Raw genomic sequence first — 17,286 nt, forward strand, 5'->3', positions numbered from 1 at the left:
AGTTAGAATTGGAGAAACTTTACTGGATTTGTAATTTCTTAAAAATTAATAATTCATCAATCTCTAACAAAAAACAAAAAAGAAGAAAAAATCCATCATAATAATATAAAACTTTGTAACAGTAAATAATGGATATTAATTACGTGAAAAAATAGAAATAAGAATCAAAGTCACCAACGAAATTTCACCTAATTTGTCGTAAAGTCTACTATAGTCATGTCCAAGCAAAATTAAGCGACCCCCAAAGAATATTGAGAAGAAAAACATCACAAAAGAAAACAAAAATTGGTAAATCCGAAATTCCAAGTACCTTTTCGACATTATTGTCAAAATATATTCTCCTTTTTCTTTTTCTTTCCTAAAGACACGTTCCTTTTTATCATCAAAGGTACTATCGCCCGAATATTGTTCACCAAAACTTGTTTCTCCCAGAAAATAAAAAATAAAAAAATCTTTTACATATAAATGTATAAATTTCCTCTCTCTTCAATAATATAAACGGTGAAGATTCGATCAGAGACTAACTGCCAGGTAACAACAACTATAATATCCTCATCATTAATGGCGGAGTAGTCGAACCGTTTAATCTATAATTCAAACGACATAGTTTTACCTGGATTTGATTTTCTGTCAAACTTTAGTCAGATTTAGTCCTCGAAGTTCCTTATTTTGCATATCAGCTCGCATCGAAACCCTAGGTTTGTATTCATTTCTCATTGAAATTTGTTGTTAAACTTGTTAATATATCAGATTTAAGATCGGTTTACTTGCTAATGATCAAATTTTAGCGATAGTTCAGTATTTGTAACGTTTGCTTCTTTATTGGATTCATTTATTGTTATTACTTAATCATTTCCATGATGAAATGTTACTAAATTGTTTTAATTTGATGCGATTTATTGATTTTCAGCTGCATTGGAGTTGAAGTTATTAGGATTCTACTTGTTTTATGATTGTTGATTTTAGATGTTGAATTGCTGTTCTATTGTTGACTTAATTGCTTTATTAGCTGAACTAATCTTATTTTGCTTGATTTTCTAATTTTTTCTCTTATCTAGTTTGTGTGTCAAATAATTATAAACTATAACTGAAGTTGTTTATAATGCTGAAATGTTACCAAAATATTAGATTTTGGCACGATTTATTGATCTTCAGCTGCATTGGACTTGAAGTTATTGAGATTCTACTTGTTTTGTTATTGTTGATTTTAAATGTTGACTTGCTGTTCTGTTGTTGACTTACTTGCTTTATTAGCTAAGCTAGTCTCGTTTTGCTTGATTCTCTATTTTTTTTTGTTTTCTTATCTAGTTTGTTGTGCCGAATGGTTGTAATATGGTAACTGAAGTTGTTTATGGCATGGAGTACTCTCCAAAATTATCTTGTCTCTTTGCGATTCACTAGCTTGCATATTTAGGCTTTTTCTTTCCGTTACATTTTGCTAGTTTACAAATTCTCGTGGCCAATGACACGAGTGGTTTGATAGTGTTCATTTGGGATGTATTCGGCCAAAAATGCTTGTGTCCTTACGTTGTTCTTGTCGCATATTGAAGCTCGTAGGGGACACCGCCAATTGAAGAAGCAAAACGTTTCTAAAAGCTTAGTGGCATTTTATAATTTCTTAGGAGGTGTATATAATCGACAAAGAAGAGCTAGTTCTAATCATTTGATTTTGAATCAAAGCTTTATGATCGAGTAGTGTCGTGATTCATGGGAAGTTTCTCTTTTCTCTGGTGAAAGATGAGTATGTAATGTCCTGAAGATGAGTATGTGATGTCCTTTCTGATTAATAAATTTTTTTTAGAAAGATCAAGGTGATTTTTTGATGAACATACTAGAGTGGAGACTGGAGATTTTGACATGGTAGTTAAACACACTGCTTGCCCCGTGCGAGAAAAAAAATACATTTTTGCTTTGCCTCCTCTACTTTTCCTCTGCAAATTATTTTTTATAAAATTGTTACATTATAAAAAGTTAATTTCCATAGATTATTAAATAATTGACCAATCTATACATTTTTTTACATTTCAAACTACTATTCCTATTAGCTTTGGCGTATTTTTAAAAATTTGGTGAAGAGTTTCAACCAATTTTTTTTCCATTTTTTCACAAAAAACTGTTTTTCAACAAACCACGAAGAAACAAAAGTTTTCCTGTTTTGGAAACATTGAAAGACACTACTTCTCGAAAGTTTTTTTTTTAGTTTCGGCAAAACTAAAAAACTTTAGGTTTTTGTTTGAAAATCATTTTTCTCTGCAAAAAATGCAATTTTATTTCCAAAACAGCTTTTTCAGAAATTTGGAAGCAACAGCCGCCTTAGAGCCCGTTTGGATTGGCTTATAAGTTGTTTTCAGCTTTTTTGAGTGTTTGGCTGGCCAGCTTATAAGCCATTTTGTGCTTAAAATAAGCCCAAAAAAATAAGTTGGGTAGCCCAACTTGTTTTTTTTGGCTTATAAGCTGAAAACAGCTTATAAGCTGCTTTTTTTAAGCTAAGCCAAATGGGCCCTTAATATGCTACAATCCATTTAAATATAACTTATAGGGGGATTAATGAAAATGTGACAATGAAAAATATATATTTTCACATAGGTGACCTTGTTTTTCCCTTTTCATTATGTTACCCCCAAAACATTCTCTCCATTTATCCTATTCGGGTGGAAAGACATGACTACAAGTCATCCACGAGTTAACATGTCTTCATTGGGAGTCAAAATTACTCTCCTATGGGTAAAATGAATTCAAAGTATCCATGCATATATGAGAACATGGAATACAATTAACTTTCCCCTTATTCCAACTGAAGAATAGGGAAATTGTTCTAATTCAAAGTATCCCCTCGTATACGAGAACACGGAATACAATTAAATTTCCCATTATTCCAACTGAAGAAAAGGGTAATTGTTATCCAGAAGGCTGAAAACTATGGTAATTGTTCTCCAGAAGGCCGAAAACTATAGTCAATTTAGTGGGCAGCCTGTTGGATGCTAGATTACCCACTCTCACTCTCTCTCTCTCTCTCTAACACACACACACACACACACACACACACACTCTCTTACACACTCTTGTGTGTCTCATCTTATTTCAGTTTTCTTGTTTCTTCCTCTCATTATCTTCTTTCATATGTCCCAGCAGATTGCTTTATCAGTTCTGGAGTGAACTGAAGTCTCAGCTTCTAGTGGCAGATTGCATCAAGTCTTCGATTATTTTGGTACTCACCGATCGTGTTCCTGGATTGTATTCAGGTTGAATATAAGATTATCTCCGTGAGCAGTCTCACGGGATATATTGGCCAAATTCGTCTGGCTTATTTTCACCTACATTTTCAAGCGTTGGCAGCAATATTGTGTTTGAAGGCGACCAAGGCAAGTCATTGTGATCAAGGTTGTCGGGTTATAAAACTTGTCAATCTGAGAGATAGGAGTCGAGGAATTGGATGTGCATTTAAGGAATCTATTCCTGTTGAAGTTATTGGTAGGGAAGTTCATCTCATGAGTTAGCTGGAGGTATAAAATATCTTGTGGATCACAAGCAAAATGCTATATAATTGGAAGAAGCCTCACATTCTTTTCTCTACAGTGGTTGATGGCTTTTATGTTGCAATATAACTAGCAAAGATGGAACAGCTATCAGAGAAAAAGTTCCCTGTCAATGCGAAAGATTATAAATTATACGAGGAAGTTGGAGACGGCGTCAGTGCAACTGTGTATCGGGCTCTGTGCATTCCTCTTGATGAGGTTGTTGCAATCAAGGTTCTAGATTTGGAAAAGTGCAACAATGACCTGGTAAGTCTGCTATCTATATATGTCGTTTAGAGATATGCTAGATGGAAATGCCCTGGTGTTAAATTTGCTCAGAAGTCAGAATGCTGGTGTTGCTATTTCCTTTTTAATTTAGATATGTTCTTGTTACGTGGTTACCTTTTCTAAAGTATCTTTTTTCCTTGAAAAGGAATTGGCAATACTGTATGAAGGTTGCATGACTATACTTATTTGATCCATCTACATAAGGAAGCCATGTCTACTATAGATATAGACATGTACTAGTCTATACTATTAATAAAGCCCCAACTCCTTTGAGTAAATATCTTGCTCCTCCCTATCTTGGACATTCATTAATGTTTTAAGCGCAAAATATTCCCAGGTTTATATAACTTGTTGTAATGAAGGTAGGACTGCATTAGTGTGTTACTACACTCTACTATCTGCTTTTAAGCCATCATCTCTGATAGTTCTTTCATACATCTTTCTTAGATTAATCCATCTTTTATTAAATAATTAATCCAAATTAAATATAAAAACTAAAGTTCTGACAAGCATTCACTTGTGCAGGATGTACCACATGTCCAGTAATTATTTTGGTAGAATGTGCCACAATTATTAATAACGATAGTCCCTTCTACGGGAACTTTTTTAAGAAGCATTCTTGGGCCTAAATGTATGCCTCGTTTTAATGGCTGAAACTTCCAGAATATTTTTGTGATTTGAATAGGATGGAATCCGGAGAGAGGTGCAGACCATGATCTTGATTGATCATCCAAATGTATTGCGTGCACACTGCTCATTCACTGCAGGTCACAGCCTTTGGGTTGTCATGCCATTCATGGCTGGAGGATCTTGCCTTCATATCATGAAATCTTCTTATCCTGATGGTTTTGAAGAGCCTGTAATTGCTACATTATTGCGCGAGGTCCTCAAAGCCCTTGTATATCTTCATTACCATGGACACATCCATAGAGATGTAAAGGTATCACTGTGTTATCTTGTTTAGTGGAATAACAGTTTAAGCATTCTTTTCGCCCTGTCAATAACATTTTCTTTCTTCATTGTTAACCAAATTGGCAAAGTTATTTTCACGTGGGAATAGTTTTTAGCTAATCTCATCTGAGCTACTCTCATTTTCCTGACTCCAGTGTAGGTACTTAAGCCAGTTTTCAGCTTTGACTTATTATTTTGGTATTTCTCTGCAGGCTGGGAACATTTTGATTGATTCAAATGGTGCTATTAAATTGGCAGATTTTGGAGTTGCTGCTTGCATGTTTGATACTGGTGATAGGCAGCGTTCAAGAAATACTTTTGTTGGAACTCCATGCTGGTAAGTTCTGTAGGCTGCGGTGAGGTGTAATTTTTATTTGTTAATGTCATTATTATAGGGACCGACTCTTTTACTTGTAATTGCAATCCTTTTTTTCTTTTGAATCTTAATTAGGATGGCTCCCGAAGTGATGCAGCAACTGCACGGATATGATTTTAAGTAAGTATCTTATCTGCATATCGGTTCTGTTGTTGGTTCTAGGTCACCTCCCATACCTTCTAATAATTGCTTCAAATTAACAGAGCCGATATATGGTCGTTTGGAATAACAGCCCTGGAGCTTGCTCATGGTCACGCGCCATTCTCCAAGTACCCACCCATGAAGGTTGATGGATGTTCTTTGCTATACAAAACAGTCTAGGAAGTGGTTCCAAGTTTTCTGTAAATTCATTCTTTTGTGATCCTTTGTTTCTCCTGGTAATTCAGGTTCTGCTGATGACCCTACAGAATGCACCTCCAGGCCTGGACTATGAACGGGACAAGAGATTCTCTAAGGTTTGTTTGTTTGACAAGCTTTTCATTCATTTGAAGTTTGGTTCTGAGGTTTTTCGTGCTTGTGCAGTCTTTTAAGGAATTGGTTGCTGCTTGCTTAGTAAAAGATCCAAAGAAGCGTCCGTCTTCTGAAAAGCTTTTGAAGCACCCTTTCTTTAAACAAGCACGAGGAAATGATTATTTGGCACGCACGATCCTTGATGGCCTCCCACCTCTAGGTGATCGTTTTAGGATGCTTAAGGTCTTGTAACCATCTTATACTGTGCATTTCTGGCTGATGGCATTTCCGAATTATACGGAAATCATATGTGATTCTGATTTTTGCAATTTGAACTGGTCTATCAGGCTAAAGAAGCAGATTATCTTTTACAGAACAAGGCAATGTATGAGGACAAGGACCATTTATCACAGGTGAAAACTGATGTGCCTAAACTGCAGATCTATGTGCTAGGAGAAATCTCATGATTCACAAAAGTATCCGCAGCATCTTTTTGTGTTTCAGTGCAGGAATTAAAGCATTTTGCCGCTTTGGTTTTTTGTCCATTGGTTGCGAGTCTATTTTTATTGTACTCATGAAGCTTCAATACTCTAAAGTCGCTAACTTCGCATATCAAATGAAAATGAGAAATGCTCCCTCTCCTCTTCTCCCAATTTTTTTTTTTTTTTTTTTTTGGTATAAGCAAGCAAAAAGATGCCCCCTTTATTCTCACTAGTAATAACTTCAGAAATCATAAGAGTTAGGTCTCTAAACAACACTTCATTTTTGTACGTGTTATCCCATTGATCTGATTTTTACCTCGCTCTTAATTTCTTTTTGAAGAACTTGCATAAACATGTTTTAACCTAGCACTTCTGACTACAACATAAGTTATCATCATCATCATCATCATTGTGGTTGGTAATTAAAATTACTACCTCTATTATTGTTATTATTATTATTATACACATGCATCGAGTTTGTTAGAGTATCTTCTATTATTCGAGCATATGACAAATCTGGATAATAAGCAAGATGAGGGGCTGTATTCTTTCCTTTCTTTTCTCAAACTTTCACCAAGATTTTGGATAACCATATTTAGCAGTGGTGTGCAGTTGTATTTGAAAGCTCACTCAGAGTTGTAACCTTGTTAACGATTATATAGTTGAGAGACATGCTAGAATGTGTATAAAGATTTGAGAAGACTTCAATGAGTTTGGGGAACTGAGCTTGTTGTTGCTATCGGATATAATTCCATCACAAACTATATCACATTATATAGCTGTTTCTGTTTTAGTTTTGGAGGTCAAAGTGCACAAATGACTGTTTTGTGTTTTGTTGTAAATATACTTCTAACTCTTTCAGTTTAGGAAAGAATTATTATTAGAGCGAAACGGAAATAGACGATTCTTAAAAATGACATCAACTATGTTACAGATTGAGGTGTTGCTGAGTGATTCTACTTAAAAAAGAACCTTGATGTGTTTTGTTCCATCATATTTGAGAAATCAAATTTGGCGTCAGATGTTTGTGTTGCTTATGCAAATTAACCACATTTAAATTGTGATAGCTTGGTTTGTAGTTATATCCCGGCTGATGCTAGACAGTGGCCTTAATTAATATGTATACGCATACATATATTTACCAATCTGGTCAATTTCTTAATGTAATTCTGAACATTCACCGATGCAGCAAGAGTACATTCGTGGTATCAGTGCTTGGAATTTCAACCTGGAGGATCTGAAGAACCAAGCTGCCCTTGTATGTACTTATTGTCCATTCACTTAAAATAATTAATCTTAGGTAACACTGTCTAGTGTCTATTAAATTAATTTATCCTTTCGTTATGGTATCTGTAGCTTCCGGATTATGACGACATTCCAGATGCTGAAGATTCAAGTACTAGGGGGAAGCTGCGGGAGGGGAATGGTGATGTTGGTTCTGTAGCAGAAAGGCCTAATCAGTCGAGTGTTATAACTCCTGAGGTATTCATATTAAACATGTTGAAGTACTCATTACTTCTCTTTATTTACTATTCCTTCTCGATGGATTTATGCTAAAATAAGCGTTCCCAAACCCTTATCATATACTCAATTGCCTCCAGTTTGCAATCTCTTCGGACTGGATATTTTTACAAGTTCTTCAAATGTGTCCTCCATTATCAGATTAATGATTGTCGTTGTCTCCATTCAGGATGAGCTAAATGAAGATCATGATTTGGACGGTTCACTTGCTGCATTTCCTATTAAGCCTCTTCAAGCACTCAAGTAAGAATTTTGTCTTCTTCGTGGTTCTGCTTCTTCTGTTGGCATTTGAAAGTAAATCCATCAGCACCAACCCAGTTATAGCAAGTTGGTTTTATAATCCAAATGTGTGTGTGTGTGTGTGTCTGTGTGTGTGTGTGTTTATAGTTATAGTTATAGTTAATTCTTTCCATTTGAAATGTGGTATTCTTTGGGAGAACAACCCTGTTTATGCTTTATAGGTTTGTCTTGGTGAGTCTGGAGCATTAAGGAAAGTGACGTCGAAATATGAAAATCCGGCTTGATGCTTAAGTGCTCTGTGTATAATGACCCGAGGTATAAAATTAGCATAACGGTCATGCTATTAATGTGAATTCTAATGCACATGTCGCCTGCTGATATGGAGCTCATGACAGCCATGCATGCCTCCATATTCACATAAGGTCTATGACTGGTTTTCCTATGTGAAAGATTTAAAAGTTTTGGTTCTCATTGAGTTAATTAATGTTGTCCAACCTTTATTTTGTCTGGAATCTCTTTCAACTACCTCCTCCTGTGATTGGACTTGAAAGCATGCTTGCGCCAGATTAACAGATGAATGAAGTAACATGCTCACAGAGTAGAAAGTGAGGACAAGTTTGTTAAAGGACACGTAGTCAAAGAAAAGGGAAAGCCGGTTAAGCCTAAAAGTTCCAGAAAGAGTGTTATTCTTATTATTATTTTTTAGGAAAGAGTGTTATTCTTATTATTATTTTTTAGGAAAGAGTGTTATTCTTATTATTATTTTTTAGGAAAGAGTGGAATTATTATATTTTTGACTTATTATATAGGGGTAAGGTCTGCGTACATCTTACCCTCTCCAGACCCCACTTGTGGGAATGCACTGGGCATGTTGTCATCGTTGTGAAATTTATGTGTATATGAAATGTTGTACCACAATGCAGGGGATGTTTTGATATGTGTGAAGATGACATAACTGCTAGTAGTCCTAGTTGGGAAGATGCTATGCGATCAGAGTCTAATCAGCAGAATCATATGGTGTCACTAACAAAAGTTGAGGACCAAGATAGTGGAAAAGATGATGGTGAGAATCTGCGACAGAGTAGCTCCTTGCTGCGTTCTGTTATTCCAGAGAATAAAAAGTTTTTTAGTGGTTCACTCCTACAAGATAACGCTCTTTCACCCAAAAAAGTTGTTACTGATGGCGAGAGGTATATTTATTTGTTGTGTTCACAATTGAACTGCTAGAGTTGGTCAATGTATTCTGAAAAATACTGTTGCAATATTGATGAAGATAGCTATAATAGGATGGTCATACTACATATGTGCTAATAGATCATGATATTCTCTCAAAAAGGAAGGAAGAGTAGTTAAAATTTGTAATCCTAAGTTAATCGATTCTTGTTCCTGAAGTAGATATAATTCAATAGAAAATAACATCCATCTGCAAAGATTATCGAACTAGGAAGTAGTGGGATTCTTGTGCTTTGAGGGTTCTGAATATCTTGAGTGCTCTAATTGTGTGGTGTTGACTGAATTGTTAAGAGTACTGAGGTGCTTCAAGTTCCAGCCATTTTTTACTTAGATTTTGACATCTGTGATGATAGTTTCTCTAGAATGCACTTGATCCACCTAAGACCTACATGATTTGAGTTTTGATGTTAGCTGCATGTATAAACCTTTTGTTGGGTCTGTGTCATCTTCAAATCACATGGAAACCCTTGTCTAGTAAAATATGAGATGCATAGGTGGCTACGTAATGTGCAATGATTACATTTTCCATATTTCGCGCAGTAAAATGTTGTTTCAAGCTGTGTTACATTGTTTCGTTCTATATGCAGGGAATATCAACATCCAAAGTACCAGTCTGAACGAAACTATAGCGGTCCATTGCAGTATCGACATAAAAAAGATTTAGGTAATCCTGTTTTTGAAAATGTATTTAGACTTGGTGATGTTAAAAACACAAGTTCATCCTGATTTTATAAATGACTTTGTTTTGATACCTTTCTTCTGAATCTCTGGATATGCTTTTCACAGGAGAAGATTCATCAGAAGGAGCTGTTGTCCAACGCAAGGGACGTTTTCAAGTCACATCAGCAGATCTGAGTCCCAAGGTATACATCTTGTCGTGCCTTTCTTGCAATCATTATCAGACCAGCTATAATAATACATTATGAACCCGCAAGGGTGGCTCAGTTGGTTGAGCATGGGGCTTTCATAATGGAGGTCTCAGGTTCGAAACCCCCTGCCTACAACAGCAGGGGATTTTGCCTTCTGGGTCGAGCTCATCGCACGGGGCTTGCCTAGTGCGGGTTACCTCTCCTGTGTGGTTTGCGAGCTATTGCACATGAGCTGAGTTTACCCCATGCGCACCCAAAAGGGTAGCGGCTGCGGGTTCCATGTCATCAAAAACATAATGCATTATGAAGGGGATTTTTCTGCATTTATATGGAAATAATTGTTCATGGTTTATCCATTAAAATGATTGGGTGCCATCCAGTTTCACCATACTCTCTGTTGCCCATTTCTAAAAATGAAAAAACCTTCCAGGTTGGTTTGGGGGAAATTTGTTCTTTGGTTTTTGTTGGATTCTGAGTTTCTATTAAAGATCTCTTAATTAAGAGGGGTCAAGTATTTGTATGTTTAATAGTTAAGATCGTTCTTTGCTTCTTGTTACACAAGCATAAAATGATTTCTCAGGGAATTTTCATTTTTAGTACTTTCAGCTGCTGTCTCCTTTCTATTTGCTAAATGAGTTGCTTTGTGCATGGGTTTCTTTAGTTTCACTTTCAGCGTAGGCTTCCCTATTTGGTGTTCTAATGGTTAGTGTCGAACTTAACAATCTGTCTTTTGCCGATGACTTCGTAACCATTCCCTTCTTTCATTCGTTCAGGAACGTACAAGCTCTTTCTTTAACCCAGTCCATGGAGGTTCTACTAGTCCAAGCAATCTAAGCCTAACAACTGCTTCACTACTTCCATCATTGCAATGTATTCTACAGCATAATACTTTGCAAAGGGTAATTTCTACTACATCAAAATTTTGTGCATCTCTGTTATCTGTTGCTAATCCGTTCTGCATCTTTTTATAGGAGGAAATAGTGAAACTGATCAAGTTTGCGGAGCGAGGATCTGGTACTTTTTCTATTTACATTTCGTCATCACATTTGACCACCACTACTGAATGTGCACAACTTTGTTGCATGTGGATTGTAGCTACTTCTCCTTTCCATGTTGAATGTTAACTGCATTATGTGTTGCCCCTGACTGGCTTGTTATTTACATCTGTTTCAGTCAACCCTACAGACATGGCTGAAGCTGGGACTAGTGATCTTCCGCAGGTAATTGGTTGTAAATGGTGCCACATCGTTTTGAGAACAACCAATTTTAGTTATTAAAAGAGATAAGACCAAGAATTAGGAAATAAGAGTGTTGTAGAGATACCAGTTATCCCTGTGACCATTAATATGTTATGAGTGGGGTATATGTGCCCTATCCCATGCATGAGTGTGTAAAAGTAATGTCTGGTGCATGGCATGCCCCTGCATCCTCCTAACATCAACACTGCCATTCTGCAGACACCTGCTGCTTTTGTTAGGGAGAAAGAACTGCAATCAATGGTCATTCAATTGCAACAAAGGTATGATATATTCTTAGACAAATTTGAACTTGGTTCCTTGTAGTTTTCAACTAAACTCTTTATCAATTTTCAGCATTGGAAGTCTTGTGGAGGAGTTGCAGAGACAAAAGATGAAAAATGTTCAGGTTTGTGTTGCACAATTGTCGGGAAAAGCTTTCCTTTATTTTCTTCCAAAGTTCTGAATTCTTTTTAAAACAAAGTTGAAAAATTGAAAATGAAAATCTGGTGCTTCTTTTTACTTGCACGTGATATTAAACCTTCCAAGTAACCATTGATGAATGATTTTCTCAAGTTGTCATTTCTGGCTTTGCAGTTGGAAAAGAAATTGAATCGCTGATAAAGAAAGACTAGAGGATATGAAGGTTGCACCACATTGTTGGTGAAGTAGCTCCACATGCTTGTCCCAGGCACATTGTTAAGTTACTTGGCGAGTAGATTGTTGTATTTTTTGTGTACCATATGTGTGAATGTAAAGTAGGCACCCAAATTTTGAGATGCTATTCATTGTCAGAATATCGATTATCTATTGTAAGATACCAATTCGGTAATGTATTTAAGTTCTTGTTCTTCAATATTAAGTTTTTGTGCGGATTGCCCTTCAAAGGCACTGGTCTTTAATTTTTTCCCCTCAAATTGGTGGTCTTTAATTTTTGTCCTTCGCCTATTCCCCGAGGGTCTGGGTTCAAACCCCTGATCAGTATAAAAAAAAATAAAAAAAAAATAATAAAAAAAAGAATTTTCCAATGCAAAGTTCAAAACTCTTTCTGAGGTCTAACTTTGGTCCGAGTGGGCCTAACTTTGCAACTAAATTTTGTCTTGCCATTTTATTTTTGACTGAGCCGGGGTTCGGCCAAGGGCAAAAATTAAAGACCAGTGCCTTCGAAGTTAATCGTGCAATTGACCCATTGAAATTCAAGGAGCAGAGAAAGCAGCTTGCGTAAATCAAACCTGCAAAACCTAGTTCCTTGTTTCGAAGCAAGTCAAATAAACTCCTTTTGAAATTGAAGGAGCAGAAAAAGCACCTTGTGTAATTGAAGAGTCTGCTCCATTTGAAACAACTTGTGTTGATGTTTTGAGTTGTTGGTTATGTAACGTATGTGTCATAATTTTATCTTAAAGAGCGTTCTTTTTTAGAAAGGTCAAATAACTCCCACAAATCCATCAAAGAGTAGCACCCTTATGTCATAAAAAGTTCCTATAATGGCACAAAGAAATGCTTTTCTTTTTCCAGCTAAATTGAAGAAGAACAAGTGAAAATTATATGATTAAAGTTGCACTGTACAACAAAGTACTTTTATAGCAAAGGTAAAAGAAACCAAATTGTATTTTAAACGTTTTAAGTAAAAGAAACTCTTATCTATGTGTCTGTACGACGATGAAAATACCATAAAGATGTTCTCTGATGGAATTGTAACCAAATCATTATGAATAGCACAAGTTTGACAGTAGTGTCTTCAGTTCATAAGAAAAACAAGAACTAAATTGATGTTCTGAGTTCCATACCATAGGATCAAAGCAAAAAATTTAAAGACAGTCAGAGACTCCGAATTCTGAAAAGTTTAGGCAGTAATAAAAATATACCAACGCCGTTGCCGGGGATCGAACCCGGGTCACCCGCGTGACAGGCGGGAATACTTACCACTATACTACAACGACCTTGTTGGCTGCTTTCTATTGTTACACCTATTTAACCTAATTTTGGTTGAAATTTCAACAGTAAGTCATCACAGAAGCTAGAGGTTATTTGGAAGTTAAAATGTGGCTGGACAAAAACATAGGTAAGTTTTTTGTAAGTGAAAGCTTGAAAATTTCCTAAAACATGTTTTTTAAAATTCAAATCTATATTTCGCGTTTGAGGTTGAAATAACGAATCACTTTATTATACACTTAAATCATGGCCAAACAGCTTCTTGGTTTCTATTTGTAAGTTTATTCGCGGAGTTGGATATCTGACCAAACCAGCAATACAACTCGTATTATAAAACAACAACAACAACCCAGTGAAATCTCACATCGTGGGGTCTGGGGAGGGTAGAGTGTACGCAGACCTTACTCCTACCAAGGTAGGACGGCTGTTTCCGAAAGACACTCGTATTATAGAAGTGATTGGGAAAATTACGACGCAAATGCTGTCAGCCAACCATTTTTTGTAAGCTCAAATGCCATATCTTGTAATTCTTGCCTCTTCTTGATGCCTTTATTGAAATTACTTACTTTATCAGGGAAAAAAAGAAAAAATTAAGACGCAAATGGACTGACAACTTCCATCTTTTCTTTGACATATATGTAATTGTTAGGAGTTCAATGTGCACCATAAAAAGATAATCCTTGTTAGAATTGTTGTAAGAGAAGAGAGAGAGAGAGAGAGAGAGAGAGAGAGAGAGAGAGAGAGAGGTTAGACCACTATCTCCTTGTGCGCCAAAACACTGCAATGATTACAGAGTTCTCAGGTGCACAAGAAATGCTTTTCTAATAATAGAACGTTAATACATCAATGTGGAATAAGCATAAGCACAAGCTCTTACACAGCCTGAGATAATCGTAAACTTTCTCTATTGTGGCTATAACAAATATGAGGAATCCAAAATTGACTCAGTCCAGGTCACCAAAGGCAGTTCTCAGTGACAGCCGAAACAATGTCCTTCAAAGTAGGCTGCATATGAAAAGAAGGCCATGAATCAAAAGGAAGAAACACTTTTATGTGCGAAAGAGAGTAAAATATTATTCATGTTACTAACCCGAGAGTGGTCGCGTAGACCTAGAGATAAAACCAAAGACCTAGAAGACCCTGCGTTACTGCAAATAAGCAAGGTTTGGATCAGTTACTGATTCAGGCATCACCTCTCACAGAGAGTCGAAATCATTATAAACTTCGGTTCCGACAAGTACCTTATGTGTTCAATAATCTGCCTAGCGCATGCAACTAGCATGGGCTGCAGAGCAAAATGCAGTCTATCAAATTTATAATTATACACAAAAAGAAATGAATTTATTGCAATACATTTTAAATTACCTCATCGCGTTTACCCAGTAATACAGAAACACTAAAGGTTGGATGGATCGACACCCCTTCCTCCTTCCTGCACAGCAAAACTACATTACTTACATGTGTTATATAGAAGAACTCTTTTCAACCGAATGAGAAGAGATCATTACAAGAACTTGAATATGCAGCTATAACTTCTAAGATCTCCAGAGTCATGCTCAGCACAGTAATAGGCAGAGCAAGCGAAATTCCAAAGCAAATATGACCTAATAGGAACTAAAGGATGGATTAATGGATTTCATGTAGCATAAATCACATAAATATCATCCTACAGCTTCGATTGAAAAGTTCATTTTCTGCCCAAACCAAATGCATGCTCATCAAAGAAATCTGAAAACAGCAGTATATAAGAAAGAACAGCTCTCAAAAAAGATTCGGACCTGGCATGTAATATTGTACCCATGCTTCCTATTTGAGTAGCTATAACCTGAAAAGACCAATAAAAGTTTGGAAATGCTTACATGGGGCTATATTTTGGAAACTAAATCAGGTGTTCCTGACTCACCAGAAAATGGTCATCATAGGCACATATGACTATATCTGTTTTATTTCCCTGCATAAATGAAATGTTTGCAAGATAATTTAGCTCAAAGAGAGTAGAAAAATGAGAAACATTTTCACATTGCAGTTGCATTAACATGAACTCTTTTTTTTTCTCCACCAAAGGCAAACTTTAATGACGTTTTATTGTCTCCCTAAACCTAACGTCCATAATAGAGTTCATCCTGATGCTCAGTCAAATTCACATTCACATCTTGAAGTTTCTGCCGGAATGAACTCATCTCTGTAATTTCCCAGTCTATTGCCTTCTTCTAAAATGAAAGTCTTATCCAGAGTTAAAGAGGCACTCCACCAGAAAACAATCCTTGAGCAGCACCAGATTAAAAATAACAGAAGGTTGTTCTTTAAGAAGCCCATCATTTTTGTATCAAGATTTTTGGAAAATGGATAATGGGCCAGCCCTCTACCCTCTCCACTTAAACACCAGACTTTTGGCTAGAGCAGGGTTCGAACTCGTGACGTGCGCCTAACAGGCACATCACGCGCTACGCTCTTACCCCTACACCAAAGCCCTGGAGGCAAGAAGCCCATCATTAGACCAACAATCTGTTCAGTCTTATATTTTTACCATCATTTTTAATCTGATATTTCTCTTAAACACTGCACAAAGACTTGCAAATATACCTCTATACCTCTATAGCACAACTCCACAAGCTCAGCTTACAAATTTATAGCCTGTTTGGCCAAACTTCAGAAAAGCCAAAAATGCTTATTTTAGAAAGTTGAGGCGTTTAGCTGAACTTTTAGGAGAAAAATAAGTGTTTTTGAGTCATAGCGGAAGCTGTTTTTCAAAAGCTAAAAGAAGTAGTTTTCCCCTATAAGCACTTTTGGAACATTGGTCAACCATAAAGTACTTCTCTAATATTAACAAAATTACTTTTTAAATTGATTAGTCAAATACAAACTGCTACTAGCCAAAAGTATTTTTTCGAAAAGCACTTTCCAAAATAAGCAGACTTTGGAAGCTTGGCCAAACAGGCTATTAGGCTCAAACCCGTCTCTACCATGTTTATTAACAATAACATTCTTCCACAAAGTCTCTTTCCCATAATTCATTCTCCATAGCCATTTGCAAAGAAGAATTCACTGTGAAATCTAAGGTTTCTTACTCCAAGTCTTCGCATCACAAGCTCCCATTTCTTCAAGTGATTTTTTTTCCTTTTACCTCTTAATTTAATCATGGTTGTCCTTTACCATTTCTATCAAATGTTTACAAATACACTCCTTCCATCCCAGTTTATGTGGCACTTTGCGCTTCTTGAGTGTCAATTTAACTAATCTTTGAAGCTAACTTGGATTAGATCAATGCAGCATTTTAAAATTAAAATTCAGATATTAAAACTATACAAAAATTACTATAAGTTGCCATTCTTTTCATGGCAATATGATTAAAATATATATATATATATATATTAGCTAAAGTTCATATAGTTTAAATCTCGAAAAGTAAAAAGTGTCACATCAATTTCGAACTAGTTAAGATCGTCCATAATATCATCCCCTTCTTAGAATTTTTAACGAAAAAATTCTAAGCAATCGTGTACTCCAACAGAGCTAATTACAAAAAAAAAATGGGGGAAAATACAAATATTTAGACATGCCTTAATATCAAGTGAAAGCTTCTTCTGCTGGACTGGGATCTCCATAACTTCCTCTCCTTTTCCCCTTTACAAAATAAAAAACAATTCTCATTAATTAAAAAAATTCCTAAAAGCAGAAGAAAAAAACGAAAAGAACTTCCAATTTGTCTACGTATTTGCTTTTTTTCCCATAACTTTTACTTTTTCCTACTAGGATTTATGTAAATACCTGGAGGAACTAAGGTTTAAGCAAAAATGGAGGGTTGTAAACTCGAAACGCTCTTAGCTTGGCGTGTTACTGAAGACTAGTGTATACTGTATAGACTTCGTGTTTGATCTGTGTGAAAATGGTGATATGGAAGCGAAAGGTACTGTGTCCAATTGATGGGCCGGGTACAGAAGTCGGGCAATTCCCAGAATTGCCCTCTCTTTTGGGTTCATCTTTAAATTTTGTCCCTCATATTTGAAATCTTTAAATTTTGCCCTTCGGTTAAAATCAATGGGTTCCAGGTTTGAATTCTCACTTAATTAAAAAATTTTAAAAAAAATTCCAAGGCAAAGTTTAAATTTCGCTATGCCCCCGCCAGCATACGCTTGTTGAGGAATTACCTAGTTAGTTAAGCCTTAACTAAAAGTCTTTTCTGTTATGCCTTAT

The 17,286-nt window shown here is 36.0% G+C and overlaps 2 protein-coding genes and 1 non-coding gene across 8 annotated transcripts; 1 reads left to right on the forward strand and 2 right to left on the reverse strand.

Moving 5' to 3' along the window:
- Positions 1-374: 374 nt before the first annotated feature.
- LOC132621176 (serine/threonine-protein kinase BLUS1) lies at positions 375-12,016 on the forward strand. 5 transcript variants are annotated; one of them, XM_060335342.1, is made up of 22 exons: positions 538-698; positions 3,133-3,503; positions 3,577-3,782; positions 4,489-4,743; positions 4,967-5,091; positions 5,206-5,250; positions 5,334-5,415; positions 5,517-5,585; positions 5,653-5,823; positions 5,928-5,993; positions 7,252-7,320; positions 7,419-7,544; positions 7,753-7,826; positions 8,747-9,013; positions 9,644-9,720; positions 9,843-9,919; positions 10,699-10,824; positions 10,897-10,939; positions 11,099-11,145; positions 11,383-11,444; positions 11,518-11,569; positions 11,758-12,016. In XM_060335342.1, exons 3-22 carry the CDS (start codon positions 3,615-3,617, stop codon positions 11,779-11,781), a joined length of 2,025 nt encoding a protein of 674 aa, XP_060191325.1. In that variant the 5' UTR covers positions 538-698; positions 3,133-3,503; positions 3,577-3,614; the 3' UTR covers positions 11,782-12,016. The 5 variants fall into 5 exon arrangements, with proteins under 5 accessions (XP_060191326.1, XP_060191328.1, XP_060191325.1 ...); XM_060335343.1 differs by lacking the exon at positions 538-698 and adding an exon at positions 375-531 and having other exon boundaries at positions 3,133-3,782; XM_060335345.1 differs by lacking the exon at positions 538-698 and adding an exon at positions 381-531 and having other exon boundaries at positions 3,130-3,782.
- A 1,012-nt stretch (positions 12,017-13,028) lies between these two features.
- TRNAD-GUC (transfer RNA aspartic acid (anticodon GUC)) lies at positions 13,029-13,100 on the reverse strand. The gene has a single exon. It is a non-coding gene; the product is annotated as a tRNA-Asp (tRNA).
- A 733-nt stretch (positions 13,101-13,833) lies between these two features.
- LOC132623477 (uncharacterized) lies at positions 13,834-17,047 on the reverse strand. 2 transcript variants are annotated; one of them, XM_060338231.1, is made up of 9 exons: positions 16,861-17,047; positions 16,653-16,716; positions 14,996-15,043; positions 14,871-14,917; positions 14,601-14,696; positions 14,458-14,524; positions 14,334-14,377; positions 14,183-14,240; positions 13,834-14,097 (listed from the first exon to the last, which is right to left on the reverse strand). In XM_060338231.1, exons 2-9 carry the CDS (start codon positions 16,695-16,697, stop codon positions 14,047-14,049), a joined length of 456 nt encoding a protein of 151 aa, XP_060194214.1. In that variant the 5' UTR covers positions 16,698-16,716; positions 16,861-17,047; the 3' UTR covers positions 13,834-14,046. The 2 variants fall into 2 exon arrangements, with proteins under 2 accessions (XP_060194214.1, XP_060194215.1); XM_060338232.1 differs by lacking the exon at positions 14,601-14,696 and having other exon boundaries at positions 16,861-17,042.
- Positions 17,048-17,286: the final 239 nt, after the last annotated feature.

This window comes from Lycium barbarum, chromosome 12 (assembly GCF_019175385.1).
Source record: "Lycium barbarum isolate Lr01 chromosome 12, ASM1917538v2, whole genome shotgun sequence".
NCBI classification, from domain to species: Eukaryota; Viridiplantae; Streptophyta; class Magnoliopsida; order Solanales; family Solanaceae; genus Lycium; species Lycium barbarum.

Coding starts and splice junctions, on each gene's coding strand:
- LOC132623477 (XM_060338231.1), bottom strand. CDS start 16,697: ATGGAGATCCCAGTCCAGCAGAAGAAGCTTTCACTTGATATTAAG. Junction 14,378..14,457: donor TACTGGGTAAACGCGATGAG/GTAATTTAAAAT, acceptor TTTGCTCTGCAG/CCCATGCTAGTTGCATGCGC. Junction 14,098..14,182: donor GTCTACGCGACCACTCTCGG/GTTAGTAACATG, acceptor TTTCATATGCAG/CCTACTTTGAAGGACATTGT.
- LOC132621176 (XM_060335343.1), top strand. CDS start 3,615: ATGGAACAGCTATCAGAGAAAAAGTTCCCTGTCAATGCGAAAGATTAT. Junction 5,092..5,205: donor TTTGTTGGAACTCCATGCTG/GTAAGTTCTGTA, acceptor AATCTTAATTAG/GATGGCTCCCGAAGTGATGC. Junction 7,321..7,418: donor TGAAGAACCAAGCTGCCCTT/GTATGTACTTAT, acceptor TGGTATCTGTAG/CTTCCGGATTATGACGACAT.